Source organism: Eleginops maclovinus, chromosome 11 (genome assembly GCF_036324505.1).
Source record: "Eleginops maclovinus isolate JMC-PN-2008 ecotype Puerto Natales chromosome 11, JC_Emac_rtc_rv5, whole genome shotgun sequence".
NCBI classification, from domain to species: domain Eukaryota; kingdom Metazoa; phylum Chordata; class Actinopteri; order Perciformes; family Eleginopidae; genus Eleginops; species Eleginops maclovinus.
In genome coordinates, this window is record NC_086359.1 from 7,984,783 (window position 1) to 8,004,293 (window position 19,511).

At 41.4% G+C, this 19,511-nt stretch overlaps 1 protein-coding gene across 1 annotated transcript in view; it reads right to left on the bottom strand.

Moving 5' to 3' along the window:
* frem2a (FRAS1 related extracellular matrix 2a) overlaps positions 1–14,138 on the bottom strand; it is a 48,559-nt gene extending 34,421 nt beyond the window's left edge. Inside the window, 3 exon segments of the mRNA XM_063895490.1 lie at positions 6,315–6,404; positions 9,165–12,107; positions 12,110–14,138. Of these exon segments, the coding sequence (XP_063751560.1) occupies positions 6,315–6,404; positions 9,165–12,107; positions 12,110–14,138 (5,062 nt within the window).
* Between the last annotated feature and the right edge of the window lie 5,373 nt (positions 14,139–19,511).

A 19,511-nucleotide genomic window follows, 5' to 3' on the forward strand; every position in this document is an offset into this window, starting at 1 on the left:
ATGTTTTGTAGTTATAGAAGCCCACGGACTTTCCATCTGAGTGCCTTTCAAAATAAATTGTGGTGGTTTACAAAAAAACAAATATCTTACTCCCCTTAAGGAATACCCTTCATTTTATCCTGACAGACGCATGGCAGACACAGAACAAACGTTAGGAGGCTTGGAGTATGAGCAACTGGTGGCAAAGAGGATTTAAAGATTGTGATTGGTTCTGGACTCAGCTGTTTCTTTCCTATATAAAGAGTGAGTGTGAAGCCATGCTTGCATCATACTGAAAAAGCAAGTCATTTTACAGGTCTTTTAGCAGAGGCCTTATCTAGTATTAGTGTGTGTGTGTGTGTGTGTGTGTGTGTGTGTGTGTGTGTGTGTGTGTGTGTGTGTGTGTGTGTGTGTGTGTGTGTGTGTGTGTGTATGTGTGTGTGTCCTAATACATTTGTATTTAGCCCAAGGCAATCAGCATGATGGTGGAAATCTCCTGAGGTGTGGTGAGATATCAGTGGGCTGACCAGGAATTCATGGCCCTGGGCGAACACAGTATTAAAAACGCTGCTCAAATCGAGGGTCAGTTGAAGCCAGCGCGCGTGAGCTTTTTTTTGTCGTTCATTTTCCAGGATCAAGTTTATTTTGACTGTCAGGATTACTTCTTTAGATGTAATGTAGTTGGTAATTATTTCCACCTCTCACTGCGTTTGATTAATATCTCCACATGACGTCAAACCAAATGGAAATAACTGATGTGGTGCAGGAATATTTTACCCTGTATACTGTATGCGTGTGTTTGCCTCTGGGCAACACAAGGAAGTGAAGAGGAAATAAATTACCTCCCTCGCCCACCTTACATAGATAAAAGTTGCGTGAAACAGAATAATGTTTCCTCCCTACATTCAATAGCCACCAGGCATGACTAGAAACACCTTAAGCGACCTTGCACATGAAACCATGAGAAACTGACATCTGGGGCAGAGAATCCTCCCTCCTTTGAAGTTTTTGTGATGTTCTTAATAACCGTGAAGTTTTTCACTGATGTCTACAAAGACAGCCTAATATGACCCAGGGCATAGCTTAAAGGGAGAAGGCTTGGGGACAAAGAAATGGTGGATCTTTGTGGTGTATGCGTGCGTCTGCAGTTGGGCATGAGTGTGTATGCATTCGTTCCTGTGTCATTGTGTAAACGCTTGCATGTCTGTGTGTGTGTGTGTTCTGAGTTTTAGATGAATGATAACACCTAAAAGCAATTGTTCTCCTGCAGGATTTTTGGTGCTCATCACAGAGACAGAACTCCAGCACGCCTATCACTCCAGCTTCAGCACAAGTCTCCCCATGCCACCAATATAATATTTAACAGAGAGATGCGTTTAATGTATCTCAGGATGGTTTCTGGCACTCCTGAGAGCAAACTGTCTGAGCACAGAGATGATAAACTAGATTTGAATGATCTGGTTTCTCCCTCCGATGCTTCCGCTCTCATTTCCCTCTATTATCTCCTCCATATTTCAAAAATACAATTTATTTTGCTGGAAAATACACATTTTTACTTGAATTATATGTGTTTTATTGTAGCGGTTTCAAATTACAAATGATAAAGTGTTTACAACAGCTTCCAAGTACAGTGCATTTTTAAATGGAAATGAGAGCAGAAAATAAAGTATAACTTCACATTGTTTTGGTAATGTGACTTAAGAAAAGATGTAAGGTCAATTAAGACACATGAAGAATGTAAAGCAGACGGTAAGAATGACTTCCAAAGGCTGTAAAACACAGAACAAAAATTGATGTAGGTTTTCAACCATTTGTATACAGAGATCAAACACCATATAAGGAGGATGGCTAGGGTGACAATTAGAAGAAACATGTAAAAAAGGTAACTGAGAATCTAAAGATGAGAAAATACAATGCAGATAGTTCTGTGAAATGTATTCACACAGTAAAAATGAGAAAGAGATCATTTCAGTTGAAAAATAAGTGTAATGCAGATGCAGCTTTTTGTTTATTCTTGAGATTAGCGGGTGTTTGGTCATGCTTGTGTGTTTACACGGCAAGCGTCGGCTGTCAAGCATAAAGACATAGAATCAAAGACGATTAACAAGATGAAAAATCTCCTCAACAAGTCTCACAGTCTCATTTCAACGCTCTAATGAGATGCAGATCATCACGCGCAACATTCGCAACCGCAGAATGTGCTGTAATCCTACAACAGAGAGATCCATCACCGCCAAGTCTGACAGACAAACACCGCAGGCGGGGACAGGCAGCAGGAAAAGACAGCAAGGGTCTGACAGTAAAACCAAATCTGATGCCTGAGACAGAGTCGAAACTCGGTATAATAAACTGAAGCATACTTTGAGATTAAACTCAGCGAGACATGATGTGAAAAAATACTGTGCGTCGAGAGAAAAAGAGGACATTGATAGGCGGTGAGACAGACCAAAATGACACTAGAGAATGAAATATATAATGAACAAGGGTGCTTAGAGGAGTAAAATAATGGAAAATGAAGAGACAACCAACGAGGTCTAAGACTACGAGTGTGAGAAAAGAGAGATGAAGAGGATGAAGATAGGAGGGTTCGGCCCCTGCAGAAGTGAGTGACAGTAAATTCCTGAACGCAGACAGATAAAGAGAATCCTGTCCTAAAGCCAGGGGACGTATTAGTGTGTGTGTGTGTGTGTGTGTGTGTGTGTGTGTGTGTGTGTGTGTGTGTGTGTGTGTGTGTGTGTGTGTGTGTGTGTGTGTGTGTGTGTGTGTGTGTGTGTGTGTGTGTGTGTGTTTGCTGCATGTTGATGTATTACCTTGCATTTCTGCCCTGATCAGTAAACTTTGCTGGACAGGTTGACCACAATAAAAGGTTAAAGGGATTAACCTCCATTTGTGGCCATGATGACAGTTAAAGCCTGTGCTTGTTTGTGTTTTCCTTTCTTTCCCCTTGCAGACAGGTGAGATGCTTAAAAGAGGATTGAGGAGAAGTTATAGCACAATGGGTTCCAACTTTGGAAACAAATTAAATAGAGCTTTTTTGAAATTCCAGGAAATACAGCAATCTAAAACCAGATTATCCCATTTACATTCGGTTTGTTCATGGATGACTGCAAACTTTTGAGCCAAGACATAATAAGACTCTGTCATTCAGCTGTTGAGTTAAAGAGTTTTTAAGTAATTATGGGAGCAGTTTGAAATGGACTCATTTATTTCTTTTTCAGTGACTGATTTCTTTCATCTATTGGAAAAGAGAGTCCGCATGCTTATAAATAATTTCCTACGCTTATCATTCAAATGGAGAAGAGGGCAGCATGAGCAGGTCATGTCATCTGAAGTGTTGGCACTGCTTTCATGGGGGGAAAAAGGCCTTTTGAAGAAAGGAGAAAAAAGTCACAGTGGCACCAACAGATCCACACCCAGGCACACATCATGCACAAATAAAACCGATGATAAAGACTTAATACTCTCGCAGCTTAGTATGCGGAGATTCACCCACAACTGTGACACTTCATGCAAAGTGTTTTGTTGGATTCAACAGATATCTGCAAGGCCAACACTGCGTATATTTTAATGAGTGCCGTGAAAGTTGGGAAAAATAGGGTTACAAAATCTGCAGGGGATCTTTTAAGGGGAAGTATTGTAACTCTAGATAAAGCAGTGGTATGCCGGGGTTGCTCATGTGCAAGGATGGGTGAAGGGGGATGAAAGGAATCTATTGTAAGAGTCAACCTTGTTTGCAGTGGGAGAAGAAACATACAGAAAACATTGCCAGGATGAGCAGAGGTCGAGAGGAGACACGCTGGTCTTATTCAGCAGGTACATCGTTCTCAGAAAATATTTTTCAGTGTGTGAATACATAAAGCATCTCTTCCATTGTAACTACATAAAAAAGGCAATTCAGCTCGCAAAATATACCCCTAGCTGTATTTTCAAGTAGCAGTTTTATTGCCTTTTATATAGATATCTCAATGTTTGGACAAAAAAACTAACTAAAAGCTACCTGTAATACAGTGATTGTTTCTGTCGTTTTTATGAACTGATCCTGAGTAGAACGAAACAATATGATGTAAAGGCTGTTCAATTAGAACAATCAATTGCCACCTATTGTGATAACTATTGGGATAATTGATATATGTTGAATTAGTTTATTTAATAGCAAAAAAAATCAAACATACGTGCAGTTCCAGTTTCTCAAATCAAATGATTCACTTTCTTTTGTTGTTTTATTTGTTTAAGAAAATAACATTTTGACTTTGTCAGACCTACCAACAGTCAATATTAGGATCAGAAGCAGGCCTCCCTTAAATATTTTTGATACAATTGGTCACATTTTCCTGTAATTTGTATTTTTTTCAGTCATTTTCACTTTCATCTGAATTCACTCTGATCACTTTCTCTGAACTGAACATTTCTCTGATCTGAACATTTTCTTTGTGATCTCAACATCCCACGGTCAAAGAGTAGCCTGGGAAACAAGCCACGTTGCAGCCCATTACGACCAACTATTGTGATCCCGGCGAGCCTTAACCTGTGACAGAAGGTGCTTCCTGCCGTAGATGGGCTTGTAATAGGGCCATGTAATTACCAGTGGCTGCCTTGGAGCTCTGCCCAGCTCAGACGCCCCGGGCTCTCATTACCCACAATGCTGGCTGGGCTCTTAAATATCAAACACTTCTTTGTGCTTGAGGCATGACCGCCCCTTAGCCTACGGCTACCCCTCAGTGCTCTGCTGTGCATGCATGTGTGGGATTGCTTGAGTGAGTTTGTTCCAGCACACATCTGGATTAGGGTTTAACACTTTATCATGTATATAAATATAAAGATGTGACAGGCTGCTCCACCCGCAGTGTCTCATGGAGCGATACTGCAGGTACTGCTTTCCTTCAGCAGTCAGCCTGTCCAAACTCCACGACCCCTTGTAGACCCCCCACAATACAGACTGTTGAGATCTTGTGCAATAAATCGGCAATGTGCAAAAATACAATACAGACAATTTTCTCAAATACTGTGCAGTATATGAAAGACTTATTTTTTACAATGTCTCAACACCTTACATTACATATGTCACTAAGTCCTGAAGTTAATGCTCATCATATTTAGCGATGGATGTGTACTTACCTACTTATTTATCTTTATACTATCATAACTCATGTGTGCTTTTCTTACATATTCTGTATTATTGCATGCCTTTTTTTACCTGCTATGCCACTTTAGCTTCTATTCAACTTTTGCTGTAACAATAGGAATGTCCCCGCTTAGGGACTTATAAAGGACTTCTGATACTGATGAACCTGCATACATGACTGTGAGTGTTACATACAATAGTTACTTTCAGTCAAATATAGGCTTGTAGATACAGACGGGTTCATCTAGGGGGTTTAGGTGGACACTGAGAGCACTTTGGTGCATGTGCTGCTGTGATTCCAACAGTGATGCCTTTCATAAAATGTTAAAAATGTGTTATTTAAACCTTCCTTCTGTAAAACCGACTCTCCTACGAGAAAAAGAAGTCGAAGTGGATCCATTATACTATTCGCATAGATTGACTCATGTACTTCAATTACAGTGTTCATTTAAAAAGCTGTGGGCCTTTTTATTCAAGCCAAGAGCAGAGGAAATAGAAGGAAAAAAATAACTTTACAGAAGCATAGACAATCAATTTGTCAATTTCTCCTTTCAAGTGCATAACTGAACGGAAGTTCTTCTGCGATTAGCACGTTCCCCCAAGTGCATAATCATTACAGAAGGAACAATTTGTCCAACACTAATTCACAAAACCATAAGGTCACTTTCACTTTGGACAAAACATGTACAGTAAAACTTTTTCTTCTTTTTCTACATGTTACAAAAAAGTTTTCATGCTGAGAAATCAGCCTTTACAGTAACGCTACTCAACATATTGTCCAGCCATATTTACAGATTACACCGGCAGTCGTGTGAAGTCATGAAACAGTGACCTAAGATTTGTGAAAGATTGATATTCTGACTCCCTACTACACTGATGCTCCGAGTACAAAATATTCTTTACTTAGCTGTCTGAAAAATACCAGGAACCACTATAAAATTGTGAAAGTGAGATTCTCTGAGCCCTGATAAAAGTGTAGATACTCGGAGAGAGGAGGAGAAATACAGAGAGGAGTCTAAAGGTTAGAGAGACCAAACCGTATGCAAAACATGACAGGTTTGATCTTCACCTGAGCCAGTTTTTACCTTTCAACATTTTGTTGAAATGTCATTTGGCAAAGAATTAAGGACCTTTCTGCTCCTACATGTAAAGTCTCAGATGCAAAGTTGCTACATTAAAATGTGAATAAAAGAGGAGAAGAGTAAAATCTTACCGCTATCCTCAACGGAGAAATGGAAGACATCAGATGTGACATTCTCTTCATTCCGTAAGACGTAGCAGACTCTCAGGTCATCAATATCAGCTGTAACAGGAAAGTGACTTTAGTTTTTTGGAGTGTCAGTTTATAAAACAGGTGAAAATCATGGCTGCACAAAAAAGAACAAAACAAAATAACAAACTAAATGAATTTGTGTTAATATGCTAAAAACCCTGTCAACACAAACAAGAAGGGAAATGACAAGCAAACAAAAACAATGTTTTGATGTAATTAATGACATGCAAATGAAGGCCAGTGTATTTAGCATTTTAAACTTCTGACAATGACAGCTGATAAAAAGTTTAACCTTGCCCCAACTTAAAGCAAAGTCCAAATTATAAATTGTATATCCAAGTGATGTGCTCTTGTCAAGATAACAAATATGTATATAGGAAACAATTTGCATTTTAAGATTAAAAATAAAACTTTCATGTGAAGTTTCACGCTGGCTACACAGAAATAGCCTCAAACACACTTTGAAGTTGAATTATTGCTTTGTGGCTTGTTCAAATACTGGCTCTGTCAAATAATTGTTCAAAGATAGAAGCTGCCCCGCTTCAGCAGCACACCAGCTACAGTAACAGCAGGTCTCTAGTATCACACTGATTCTGTTCCTTATCAGCACTCAGCATGAACAATTTTCCAACAGAGAAAGCATTCTGAAAGTCATGCATCCGTAATCCAGGACGATAAGGCCGCAACCTCAAACTTGAGACAGCTCGAGCTAAACCAACAGAAAACGATTAAATCCTGAACCTGCCAGCTCTCTGTCAACAGCGGCGGAAAAACCAGGTGACAGTGGATCTTTAATGACAGATGAGAGTAAGAATGTTAAAAGCAGGATGGCAGCAGGCACCTACACTTCCGCAGCTGTTGTGTTTGCTTTTCTGAATTACAGGGTTACTGCTTGGCTCCTTATTTCCAACATTCTTCAGAAACGTCTATTATAGTGCAGAAAAAATCATCAGGACTGTGAAAGGGCTTGGCCTCTGAGAACAACCTTCTTCAATAATATATTTAAGAGGAAGGAGGTTCATAAAAGTATAAACCCCTGACTCCTTGCTGGGACGCATCTTAAACCTCTTAAGTGGCTTCCTGTCAAAACTGCCTCTCCTTATTCTCTTCTTACATGGACTTCCAAAAAATGCACAGCTATTTAACATTTAGTTAGACTTTTTTTCCCGATTGGATCGCATTGCGTGGGCGGCAAGAGAAGGGTCCTCTCTTGAGTGTTGTGACACAGCCTTGAACCTTAGGACCTTGCAAATTGGAAGTCAACACTGTGAACCGGGGGCACATTGTTCATCAAATATTTAAAGAGAAAGCCTCATGGGACGTGCCCTGGAAATAGGACGAGTAAATAAAGAGCGAGGGATTGTCTCTTTCACCTGACTGATTCCTCTGACGAGCCTGTTTGCTCTCTCGCACTCACTCTCTCACGCCCCTTACCTCATTCTTTATTTCTCTCATGCCACCTACACCTCCCCCTTCCCCTCTTTCCTCATGCCTCCTTTGCTCTCCCATCCACTTTACTTGCTCTCTCTGCCCCCTCTTCTGCCCTTTTGCTCTTCTTTTCTCGCCAAACTCTTTGTCTCATGTGGGTCCTTTTTTTTAAAGACTGCAGCCCTACATTGGTTTGCAGAATGGTCCATCCCCGGCTGAATCAAGAGGTCTTTTTCCCTCCGTGTTCTTAGCCCGTCTGTGCTTTCACCAAGCTTTGAAACAAGCATGTGAATTTTCTTATTCGTTTGTATGATTGCCTCAGCAGGAGCTACTGCAATGATTGCCTCGCTTTAAACCTCAATCAGCGGCATTGTTGTCTTGATTCTGTCTGCATTATCAATAAACAGACATGCACATACATTTTTACAAATTTATATTTTAGGTGGTATATCGCACTATATGAATGCATGTTGGTGGTGCACGAAAATCTATTTGGTTGAGAAGTTTCAGATTGATATGAATATTTAAGATTCACCAACTGCTATAAATTATTTTAAACTTGAACTGACCTGGTCAAATGCGAGAATGTGCTGAAATTCAAATGCCATCCTGTCACTAAAAGATATGCTGTGACCTTTTCACATGATCTTCTACTTCTGTCCTGCTTCATTTAACAAACCACTGTAGAGAACATCAGATGTGAACATTTCCCCGGAGAGGCAGAAATAATAAATTATTCATCTCTAACCGTCTACAAGACATTTTTGCGAAACATCAGCCTCTAACTTTGCTAATTATGATTTGATGAGGAAGGCACATCTAAATCAGGCCCACAAATTAACTATTGAAAATCCCAAGCCTGCACTTGTCACACATATGAATAATTATTACTCCATAAATTAAAATATTTGGTAGGCAGTGTGAAGCATTAATCAAAACTTACATGTTTGCAGGGATTTTGGAGTTAAGCATTTCTTATGGAATTTAGAATCATGTGAGTATCACTTCACACTTGGGGGGGGGGGGGGGGGGGGGGGGTAATTATTGGGTTGCAATACAAATAAAATAAAACCTATTTCTTCTTCATATAAGCACTGTTATGATCCTCAAAAGACTGAAAGAGTGGGAAAAGGTATTTTTTTAAATGTCAGAATAATTATTTGTGCTATTTCATATTCGTTTTGAGAGATGAATAACCTTTAAGGTAATGTTTACCAGAACTTACAATTACATTTTAAAATCTAATTTTCATATCAAACATCATTCATGCACAGTACTAAAATATTGTAATTGGTTTATGCAATCCACATGCAATATTCATGCAAAGGCTTTACTTTATAATACTGGTGGGTGTTTGTTTACCTTGACTAAATGTGTTGATGGAGTTGTTCCCTTGTCCCAGGTTAATGATGTATCCATGCTTGGGCTGCGTGGTGACGTGGAACACCAGGGAAGCGGGGGTGCTGTCTCTGTCCTCAGATCTCAGCACTTTGGAGCTGAGGGGGAAACCAAGGTGACCTGTGGACAAGATCTTCAGAGTGGGGGCACCTTTATTCACCACAATCTGGGGGACGCCGTTGTCGATGGCCACAATGGTGATTTTCATGGTTTGAGGGCGCCGAGTCTCGAACACAGTGTCGGGGAATATGTAAAAGTCTGTGTGTGTGCCATCGGTGATTGTAAACGAGAAGGAGTCCTCTGACGATTCAGTTCCGTCATGTTTGTAGCTGATGAGGTTTTCATTGAGGTCTTGTTTGGTGAAGCTGGTGACGGGTGTGGACTTGTTGTAGAGGAGCTTGCCATGAACAGGCAGCTGGGTGACGGTGAATTTCAGCAGCTTCTCAGATGTGTCTTGGTCCTCAGCTGTGAGCTCAAATGGTGTAATCAGCTTAATTTGCCCCTCTGTGACAACTAAATTATTTACTGTCACAACAGGTTTCTTATTATCAACATCTACGATAGAGACTCTGAATGTTCTAAAAATAGGATTGAAGCCATCAGTAACTTCAAATTCAAAACTGTCCATTTTCACCTCATCATCTGAGGTGTGGATGTAGTAAACCTTACTGCCAGCCAGCTGGAGCTGGGTGAAAGACACAATGGGCATCCCAGGAGTATCTGTACACTCCAGGTGACCTCTGATAGGGGCCCTTGTGACAGTGAAGACTAAGTTCTCATCGGGGCTGTTGAGGTCAGTGGTGCTGAGTAGATCTGTGGTCAAAGTCACTCTTCCACCTTCTCTCAGAGACACGCCTTTACTGACCACATCAGGAAACACCATGTCGATACTGCCAACAGTGATGTAGAAGTAACGATCTATAAGTGGGTTCATTCCATCTGTGACATCAAATTTAAGCAAGTCTCGAATGCCTTCCTGACCATTATGTGTGTAGATAATAAGCCCTGCATCGAGTTCAGCCTGTGTGAAATTCATGCCAAGCGTGATGTTCTCCAGAGACCCAGATGGGATTTTCCTCTGCAGGAGACCCTGCCCAGGCCCAAACCTGATGATGAATGTGAGAGTACTGTCGTCTGAATCTAAATCTGTCGCTTTGAGCACTTTGTTGTTGATCTCTTTGGTCTCCCCAATTTCAACCTCCAGGCCGTCATTGATAAGCATTCTGGGGGTCTCGTCATCCACAGCAATTATCATTACCATGGCTGTCTTCTGCACAGAGTACTTTCCATCAGTCAGAGTGACATCAAAGCTGTCCTCTGTTGTCTCTGAGTCATCATGCTCATAAATAATACTTGATGCTTCCCTAATCTGCTCCAAAGTGAAATTAGTCACCAAAACTGAGCCTGTTGACAGCTGGTTTAAAATGGCACCATGTTTAGGAGGTTTGGAAATTATGAAGACCAGCTCCTCAGGTGGAATATCCGCATCAGCCCCATTCAGAATCGGTGTGTCGATGACAATGTTCATGCCCTCCATCACGACTATCTCCCTCAAATAAATTTCAGGCTTTTCATCATTTGCAGGGATGATGACAATTGGTAGGAAATGGTTCTCTGAGAAATTGATGCCATCAGAGCACCTAAATGTGAATTTGTCTTCCACTGGCTCTACCCCTTTGTGAATGCTCTGCACAAAGTAGATATTCCTCTCCCTGATGTCTCTGATTGTAAAAGCACTGATAGCCGTTCCTGACCTGGACTTTTCAGAGCCTGGGGCGGGTGAAATATTTTCTACATAGCCGGCAGTAGGCTGGACAATGATGGTGCAAAGGATATCATCCGTTGGAGTGTCATTATCATCAGCATTCAAGTGCTCAGGGCCTAGGGCATATTTCTCCCCTTCAATGACACTGAATTGAATTCCGACTCCGACCTCGGGGGCTTGGCTGTCAACGGGAAGGATAGTGACTCGGACCTGAACTCCGTTGACCTTATTGCCCCCCACCGTCCAATCATCAGACATGTCTGTGAGGGTTAAATTAAAGCCATCCAGCTGAGAGGAGAGACCTATCTCACCACTGGTATGTGCATACACAACCACACCATTAATAATATCAGCTTGTGTAAACCTACTGGCAGGCACTCCTTTAACCAATATTTCACCCATAACTGGAGGATCTTCCACAATAAAGGTCAGCTGGAGGTCGTCTGTGTCATCATCATGGCCTTGAATGACATTAGTTGTGATTTCTGTGGCTCCGTTTTCCAGCACATCTATATGAGAGCCGATTGTTCCCGCAGGCAGGCTGATGCTGGGAGTTTCATCATCGACAGGCCTAACGTTAACTTTGACTGTCACGGTTACAACATGAAACCCATCACTGACATCCAGCTGGAATTCATCGCTCGTCGTCTCCTCCCCGCCATGAATGTATGATATCTTCCCCTCTGTGATATCTTCAAGTCTGAAAAGCTGTTTTTTCTCTAGGTCAGTGAATGCAACTTGTACTTGGCCATGTTTAGGGGGCTGGCTAAGAGTAAAGGTGATGTCTTTACTGTCTGTATCAAGGTCTGTGGTATCCAGTTCTGCAATACTGATGATGTGAATACCACGTTCAGACACAGTAAAGCCTGTGTTTGTAATCTCAGGGGGTTTGTTGTTTACAGGCTGGAGGTAGATAGTGAAAGCTCCTTCTACGCTGTTCCCAGCCGTGTCTTCAACAGTGTAACGAAACTGTAAGACGTGGGCTGTTATTCCAAGCTCAACATCAGGGGGGCCGTATGAAATCTTATGATGGTTAATTTGGGCTTGTGTGAACTCAGTAACTTCTGTGTCAGGGCTGTCCGTCAGAACCAAAGAACCGAACACAACTGGGTTATTTTCATCTGTATCTACCGGGGGTTGATAACTGTATATTTGAGGTCACGGTCCTCAGAGTCCAAATCGGTGTAGCGCAAAACATCTTTGCTGAAATGAGTGATCTTGTACTCCTGTACTGTCATCTGCAGTGTGGTGCCAGGGAACAGCTCAGGGGGGACGTCATCTATGGGTAAAACCCGGATTATAAATACACTCTCTCCTGACTCATTAGGGGGGTCATTGTCATCCTGAACTTTGAACACAAACTGATCCATGACGGTGTATGTGTTGTGAGGGCCAGTGTGCTTGTAAAACAAATTCCCATCAGTGATATCTCTCTGAAGCCACTCTGTCACCTCTTTCTCATACACTTCATCCTCTGCGTTAAATTTCCAAGAGGAGGGGTCCTCTGGGGCATCTGACTGCCTTAAGAACACAGTTCCAATAGTAGAAAAGGGAGGGACAATAGTGAATTTAATAGTTGAGTCCTCAGAGTCAATATCTGCAGCGCTGAGCATGAGGGGAGATATAGGCATCATCTGGTTTTTGAATAGCACCACACCTGTGTTGGCATTTATAATAGGTGGCTCGTCATCGGTAGGAACGATTGTAATAGGAAAAAGGAATTCTACTTCGTTTTTTCCATCTGACATCTTGAAGACTATGTTGTCACTGTATGTGTCACTCCCATCATGCTGGTACACAACGACCCCTGTTGTAAGGTCAGCAGGTGTGAACAGCTGCCTCTGAGAGCCCAGCACCATGAGGTCCCCGTGCCGCAGCCCATCCACCACTGTGATGGTGACAGTGTCCAGGTTGTCTTCATCGCTGATCTCCAAGTTGTGGGCATTGAAGAGAGGACGAGACTGCCCCTCGTACAGCAGCTGACCAGTGTTACGCGTCACAACAGGGGCTAAGGAGTTCATCGGCTTCACAACTATCATAAAAGCAAAGGGGTCAGAGATGGCCCCGTCTGTGTCTACCACCTCAAACTCAAGCTGGAAAATCCTCTCAGTGTCTGAGTCCAGGGAGGGGGGCTTGTAAGCGATTTTCAGATCACGCAAGTCTCTCTGGTAAAAAGATGTGATGGGGAGATTTCTGTCATCAGTACTGACTATGTAGCCCTCTTCATAGGATAAGGGAGAAGTGATGTTGAAAATAAGCTCATCTGGGTCTGACTCTGCATCTTCAGCAGCGAGCATATCAGGGGTGAGGGCAGTCATAACAAACTGGCTGATCTCCATCATCATCATGGACACAAAGCTGGGTTTGGGGGGAGTGTTTTCTTCTCCCTCTTTGATGCGAATCATAAGGTGGAAATACTCCTGTTTCACCAAGTTTCCCTCCTTATCATGCAGCACTACAACCATGGGAACATAATCTCTGTTGGGAGACTTGCGGTCAAACGTGTGCTCATACCGGATGTCAGCTTGAGTGAATTCATCACAGTCCATCATTTTAGAAAGTTTTCCCCCATCAATCAGCTTTCCATATCTAGGCAGTGCGCTGCCACTTGACAGGGACGTCACTTCACATTTATAAGAGTCTCTGTCATAAGTAAACTCTAAAATCTTCTTATCAATGGAACTGCTGATCGCTTTGAGGTTATCAACAGTAAGAGGCATGTTTTTGGTGAGTAACTCTAGCTGCGTAAAAACTACTTCCACCTCCATCATGAATGGGATAATAACGGTTTCGGTTTGAGCATCATACCTGAGCTGCAGCCTCACTCTGTCTTTAGCCGGACTTCTCGACCCGTAGTGGGAGTATGTCACCTCATTGGGACCAAAATCACACGGAAACTTTTTGGGTGAGAGATGTCCCGGTCTCTGTGAGAGTGGGTCGTTATCCAGAACGGTGATGCTGCAGCGGTCTCTCGGCTGCGTTTGAATCACCAAATCATTGATGGGATCAATGAAGATCGATCTCCCGAAAGGCACACGTACTCCGTTGTTCGCTACCAAGATTGCATCTTCTGACAGTTCAGATCTCAGCGCGTAAAATAATCCAGAGCTGTCGGGCTCCGCGAAAACAAGTCCAGTTACTGAAAAACACAGAAGAAGTATGTGGAACATCATCGTGGCGACGGATAAGAATCAAAACATCCGAAAACAGTCGCTTTGCAAAGGTGTTGTTAAGGACGACCAGGTCTATTTTTACTTGAAAAGGTAAAAATCCCCAAAGTGTTGGGAGTCAGCTGGATGCTTACACGGAGACTCCCGTGCATCTATCCGTCCGGATCCTCAACATGCTCCGCGAGAATAGCGCGCAGGAGTTTTAACTTCAGACACTTGAGAGCCTGCGTGAGGTTGCTGCCGCCCACCTCTGCGCATATTGGAGGATTTTGAAGGCTTGTTACCTCAGCCCCTTCGTCTATGGGCAGTTCAGCTGACATTCACAGGGTAGGCGGAGACTTGGAGATGAGCTGAATTACACAGCTTCATTACATTACTAAATTGCTCCCATTAGGACTAGTCTGCAAGATATAAAGGTGTTTAAAGATAATATTGCCCTGAAGAAAAATTGCATATTTAGTATTGCATGAGTGCTCTGAAACAGATCATATAATTATGTCATCTGTGGACATTCAGACACACTGATGAAATTCACAGAAATTTTGAAATTGTAATTTGGGGGGCTGCAGATGTTGTCAATTGTTTCATGCAATGTTAAAAAAAAAGAAAGTGTAAAACTCCACTAACTTTATGTCCTTGCATATATATGGCTTGAATAAGTATGAAATGAGACAAGGAGGACTTTATTGCCTAAATAAAGGGAAGTTGTCATTAGTGTGCTCATTGTTAGCTAATGAGTCTTCTCTAATGTCCCTCATCAGTTATTCTATCTCCACATTTCCTGCTAAAGGCTTATGTGTAAATAATTGATAGAAGTGAAAGTCTGGGTTGTTAAATTCCTATCCGTGCCGTCATTCATCCATCTGTTTAATTTGCCGTTTAGCTTTTTGTAAATTAGCAGGTGAATGTGGTTCCATAAAACATTTTGACCTTCCCTTGGGTACAGGTAAAAGTCTACTCTCTTTGCAGTTGGCTATGGAAAGATTGACCCTGTCCTTGTCAGGGTCAATCAGTAAACTATGATGCAAAAAAAAGAAAATACTGCCATAACCAAAGTGCTGGGATGTGAAAAATACATTAGGCTGACAGGGTCCAAAAATGCTGCAAACTGCTTCTTAAGACAGCAGAAAATCTTTCAGGCTAGTCCTTGGTGTTCCTCAGGGGAAATTTGTACAGCAAGTTGGGAAGTTGTCAAGGCTAAATCATGGGAGAATAAACCAGCTCCTTTCCATTTGCTCTATAAACTGGCTTTTTGAAGTGATCAATTCTCTGGCATTAAAATTGTTGCTGACTGTTTTTTTATTTGACATTAAGGATTTCTCTCGAGAGATATGCAGCTTGAGCGACTGTCGTAGTCAATAAGTGCATTGCTGCCGTTAATCAGTTATAAAGTGTATCTATTTGCAGTTTGTGCAAATGTATGATGACTGAAGGCAAATTCTATATATTTGCCCAAACTCTTTTGAAGGATCTTGCAATTGGCATAGTTATAAGGTTCAAACATGTATATTTGAATTTGTCCACATTGTTCTCAAACCTGCTAGCCTTGAGTATTTAAAATCCCCACAGCCTGAACCTTGAAGTACTGCTTGTGACTGCATTTTGTTCACAACACCACCCACGTTTAAAATGCCAGGTGATTAGAGGGTTCCCAGTGCCCTGTTATTTTGAAGTACGGTAGTTCAAGTACGTGGCACCCCCAGCTTCTCCAGCTGTCATACTTTTTATATGTGCAAAAACTTTCTTCTTATGACTTTACATGAGATTTAACATTCAGATACATGCATGTTAGATCTGCACTGCGAGAAGTAATGCAGGGTGATTTGACTGGATACTGAAGTCGGATGAGAGACAGAGGGAGTGATGAGGAACAAAGGATGGATGTAAAGATCATTATTAGGTCAACAAAATTATAGACTAGCGAACATTTTCACCTGGAACTTGGAGCTACAAAGTAAGTTTCCCACAAAAAAAAGGTTCCATTGGAGAACATACGAAGGCGTCCATATGATGTCATGATGGGCACCTGTTTATTCCTATTATGTTTACTCCCTGGATGTGTCTGTTCCCACCTGAATGATTTACACTGTAACTCTTGCTTACCACTGCAGTCCATCTCGATCACATGCCAAGCACGCTGAGTCTTTTTGAGGGTTCAGCCTCAGATTTATGACATATTCATAAGGTATAGATGTAGGGTACCTACTGCCCAGCAGCTGCTCTGCTGTGATAAGGCCACACATGGAGATTCACGCTATTGAGCTTACATGAGTATGAGAAGGATTCAAAATGTTCAGGTAATGAGGCAGTATGAGGGTTAGGCACCCATCAGATTGTTGCATTTGCATAACATCTTGGCGTGCATGCCTCAAATGACAAAAACATTCCCATCGGAAGAGCTAATTTATTAGAATAGACATTTTGTGATGAGCTGGACCACTTTCATCATAAAAGGCCAAATGAGCATTCAGCAATATAGAGCACATTGTTATTCAGCACACAGGAGCATGGCAGAGCAGATTCATCTCAATCAATATTTTATGTTTGTATCATTCTTATGGTAAGTTTTGTTGTTTGGCCTGTGAACATAAGTAGCTGTAAATCGCTGGTTTTGTAATAAAGCCATCAAAAACTCAAATTACTGCCAATAAAGACAATGCAAATTCTCAATACAATGATGAGCCCTGTAAATATGTGACTGTTCTCCGCTGAGAAAATGTGTTTGTAGACAAACACCACCCACACACCTCTGTAGGAGCTTTAATCTGAGATGCTTTGACAACGCTTTGACAGGGGGAGGATGCAGGATGCTTTTTCTGAGGGAATCTTTTGCGTCTGATGTGTCTCATACTCCACAATAAGCTCTGGCAGATGTCCATCAGGGTTTAGGCAAACGGTTTGTTGTCCTTGGAGAACTCCATGTTTTGCATCTTCTTCGCAAAGGTTTAGTTTTTTTAGTTTTTTTGTTTAGGGAACATCACTCCTTTAAAATAAATAAAACATAGCTCCAATGAATAATATACCTTATGCAAATGTGTTTACTCATATTCCAACAAAAAAAATGATATGCCCCGACACAGTGGCATATTGAGTATTGTAATGTTATGCTACCTCAGTTTACTTCACACTTTTTTGCTCAATGTATTCCAACAGCTAAAGTTGTATGCTTTTTCAACCAAAAATGTGATATTGTTGTATTGTTTAATCTAACCTGACTGGCGTGAAGTAGTTATTATTATCTTAAACTTCACTAGCTATACAATTTAAATGTAGCTTACATATTAATCCAGTAAGGTTATGTATGAGTACACCTTTTTCTTCAATAATAAAGTACATTATAATGAAATGCACGATTTTGAAAGAGGCTTTTAATTTTTGAAGTCTTTGTATTTTTCTTTTTACATGGTGCTTTCAGTACTTTTACTTAAGTACCGGATCTGAATGCTTCTTCCACCTCTTCCTCCTGCATATACATCACACAGCTGTTACCCTCATGCTTTCAACACTCAACCATCAATGAAAGGAGCCGGCCTCCTGTCACTCTCCGCTCTTTCCTCAATATCTCCATAACCACACAGAACCTGTTGCTTCTTGAGGGAAGCACACACATAAAAGCAAAAGCTCAACATGCAAAACCACGGACTTTACCTCATTGCAGAGGCAACCTGAAATTACATTTTGTCCGGGTCAGCTGAAAGTGTAATGGGAAGCCCCTCACCACTGCACAAACACATTCACACAGGGAAGTACATACCATATAAAGAATCACATCTGGTCGTCTTTGTTCCTATATTACAGTCGTGAAAAAGTAGGCATTCAGAGGACACACCAGTGACTCTTTTCTCCAAACAGGCATCTCAGTGCCGGCGCTGCTCTGTAATCATCAACACAATGACCGTGTGAGTTTACACAAAGTGCCATTATAGTAAATGTTTACTGGGGAAACTGCCAGTTTGTTCCTGCGTCTCTCACACTCATTTACATTACAGATGACAGTGCTCCTGTAGACGTTTGCCTTTCAGGAGGAACGAGGTTGTTATTTTGATTTGGGGGGGAATTGGGTAAATATCTGTTGTATCTGAGTCTGTTTCAACATTAATTGCCCTGAAAAGTGGGAAAAAAGATAGACTTTCAATGGACCACTTTGCCCATTTCTGGCTTTTGAAAAGCACTCTGAATCTCTTTCAGTTCTACAAGCTGTACTTTAGCAAGAATGTGCTGCCAAGACATTCCCCGGTGAGAATCTTACCTTTGCTTTTACCTTAAATGCAGAGTATCTACTATATGCTAAACCTTTTGCCATTAAGGACATGTTTACAGCTTGTACCTGAACATTTTCCAGGCTGTTCGAATTTGAGACACGTCCATCATGGAGCGTTTTCTCTCTATTTCAAGTGATTTCAAAAAGGTGATGAGTCTAATAAGGAAAAAGTCTGCCACACTCCATCACACATCAGACAAAGCACTCAGCCATCAGCCTAGCAGGGAGTGTCAATTTGCATCAGTTGTTGTCAGCTTTGGTGGCTGGTCGGAGGTGAACATTTGTTACAGTACTTTTACAGCCTATTCATGTTATTGTGAAATATGGACAAAGATAAAGAAGAAGAGGAGAGGAGATGATGAGGAGAGAAAGAGAATAGAATGAAAGGCCCAACGAGAGAGACACATTAAGCTTTTTATGTTCCTGAGACTAAGTGTTTCAGTGAAGAAATAGAACAAAATGAAACACAACACAGTTCGTTGATGCAACTAAGGCTCCATAAATGCTATAGGAGTATCTTGCCGAATAACTGCTGTCTATGGCATAACAAAAATGGTTCAGTGGTGTGAGGAAAAGAAAAGAAACACCTCCATCACTCTGAATTTGAATAAGGCAAATTAATTAAATGCAGTCATAATTTCCATTTAAACTATAAGGGACAGAAATATGTTATTACTTTTTAATAGGCTACTGCTCTCTGGTGGTGAAGAGCGGCAGCAGCATTTCAGGATCCAGCTCGTAAGTCAAGTGCTAAAGGTTATCAGATGGTGACATACATCACGTTGCTTTGACAGCTAAATAAAAACAAGGTTAAGCATCTGAACCAACACATGTTTTTGCAAAAGCTAGTGTTGTGCGACAGTGATTTATTTCCACAGATCATGGAACAGGTCTTAGCGTTTGTCGGCTCAAACTAATGAGAATGTTGCCACATGTTTTGCATGTAAGTTGTTAAGAAAGATATACTGTGAAAGCACCTTAGAAAAAAAAACAAAAGTTCAAACACTTAGCTCACTTCAGTGAGAGTTTTCACCTTCACATCTCACATAATAGGTGTCTATTTTCTCACATTGTTTTGCCCACCTTGTCCTTACCCTACCGATAAACTGTGTGAA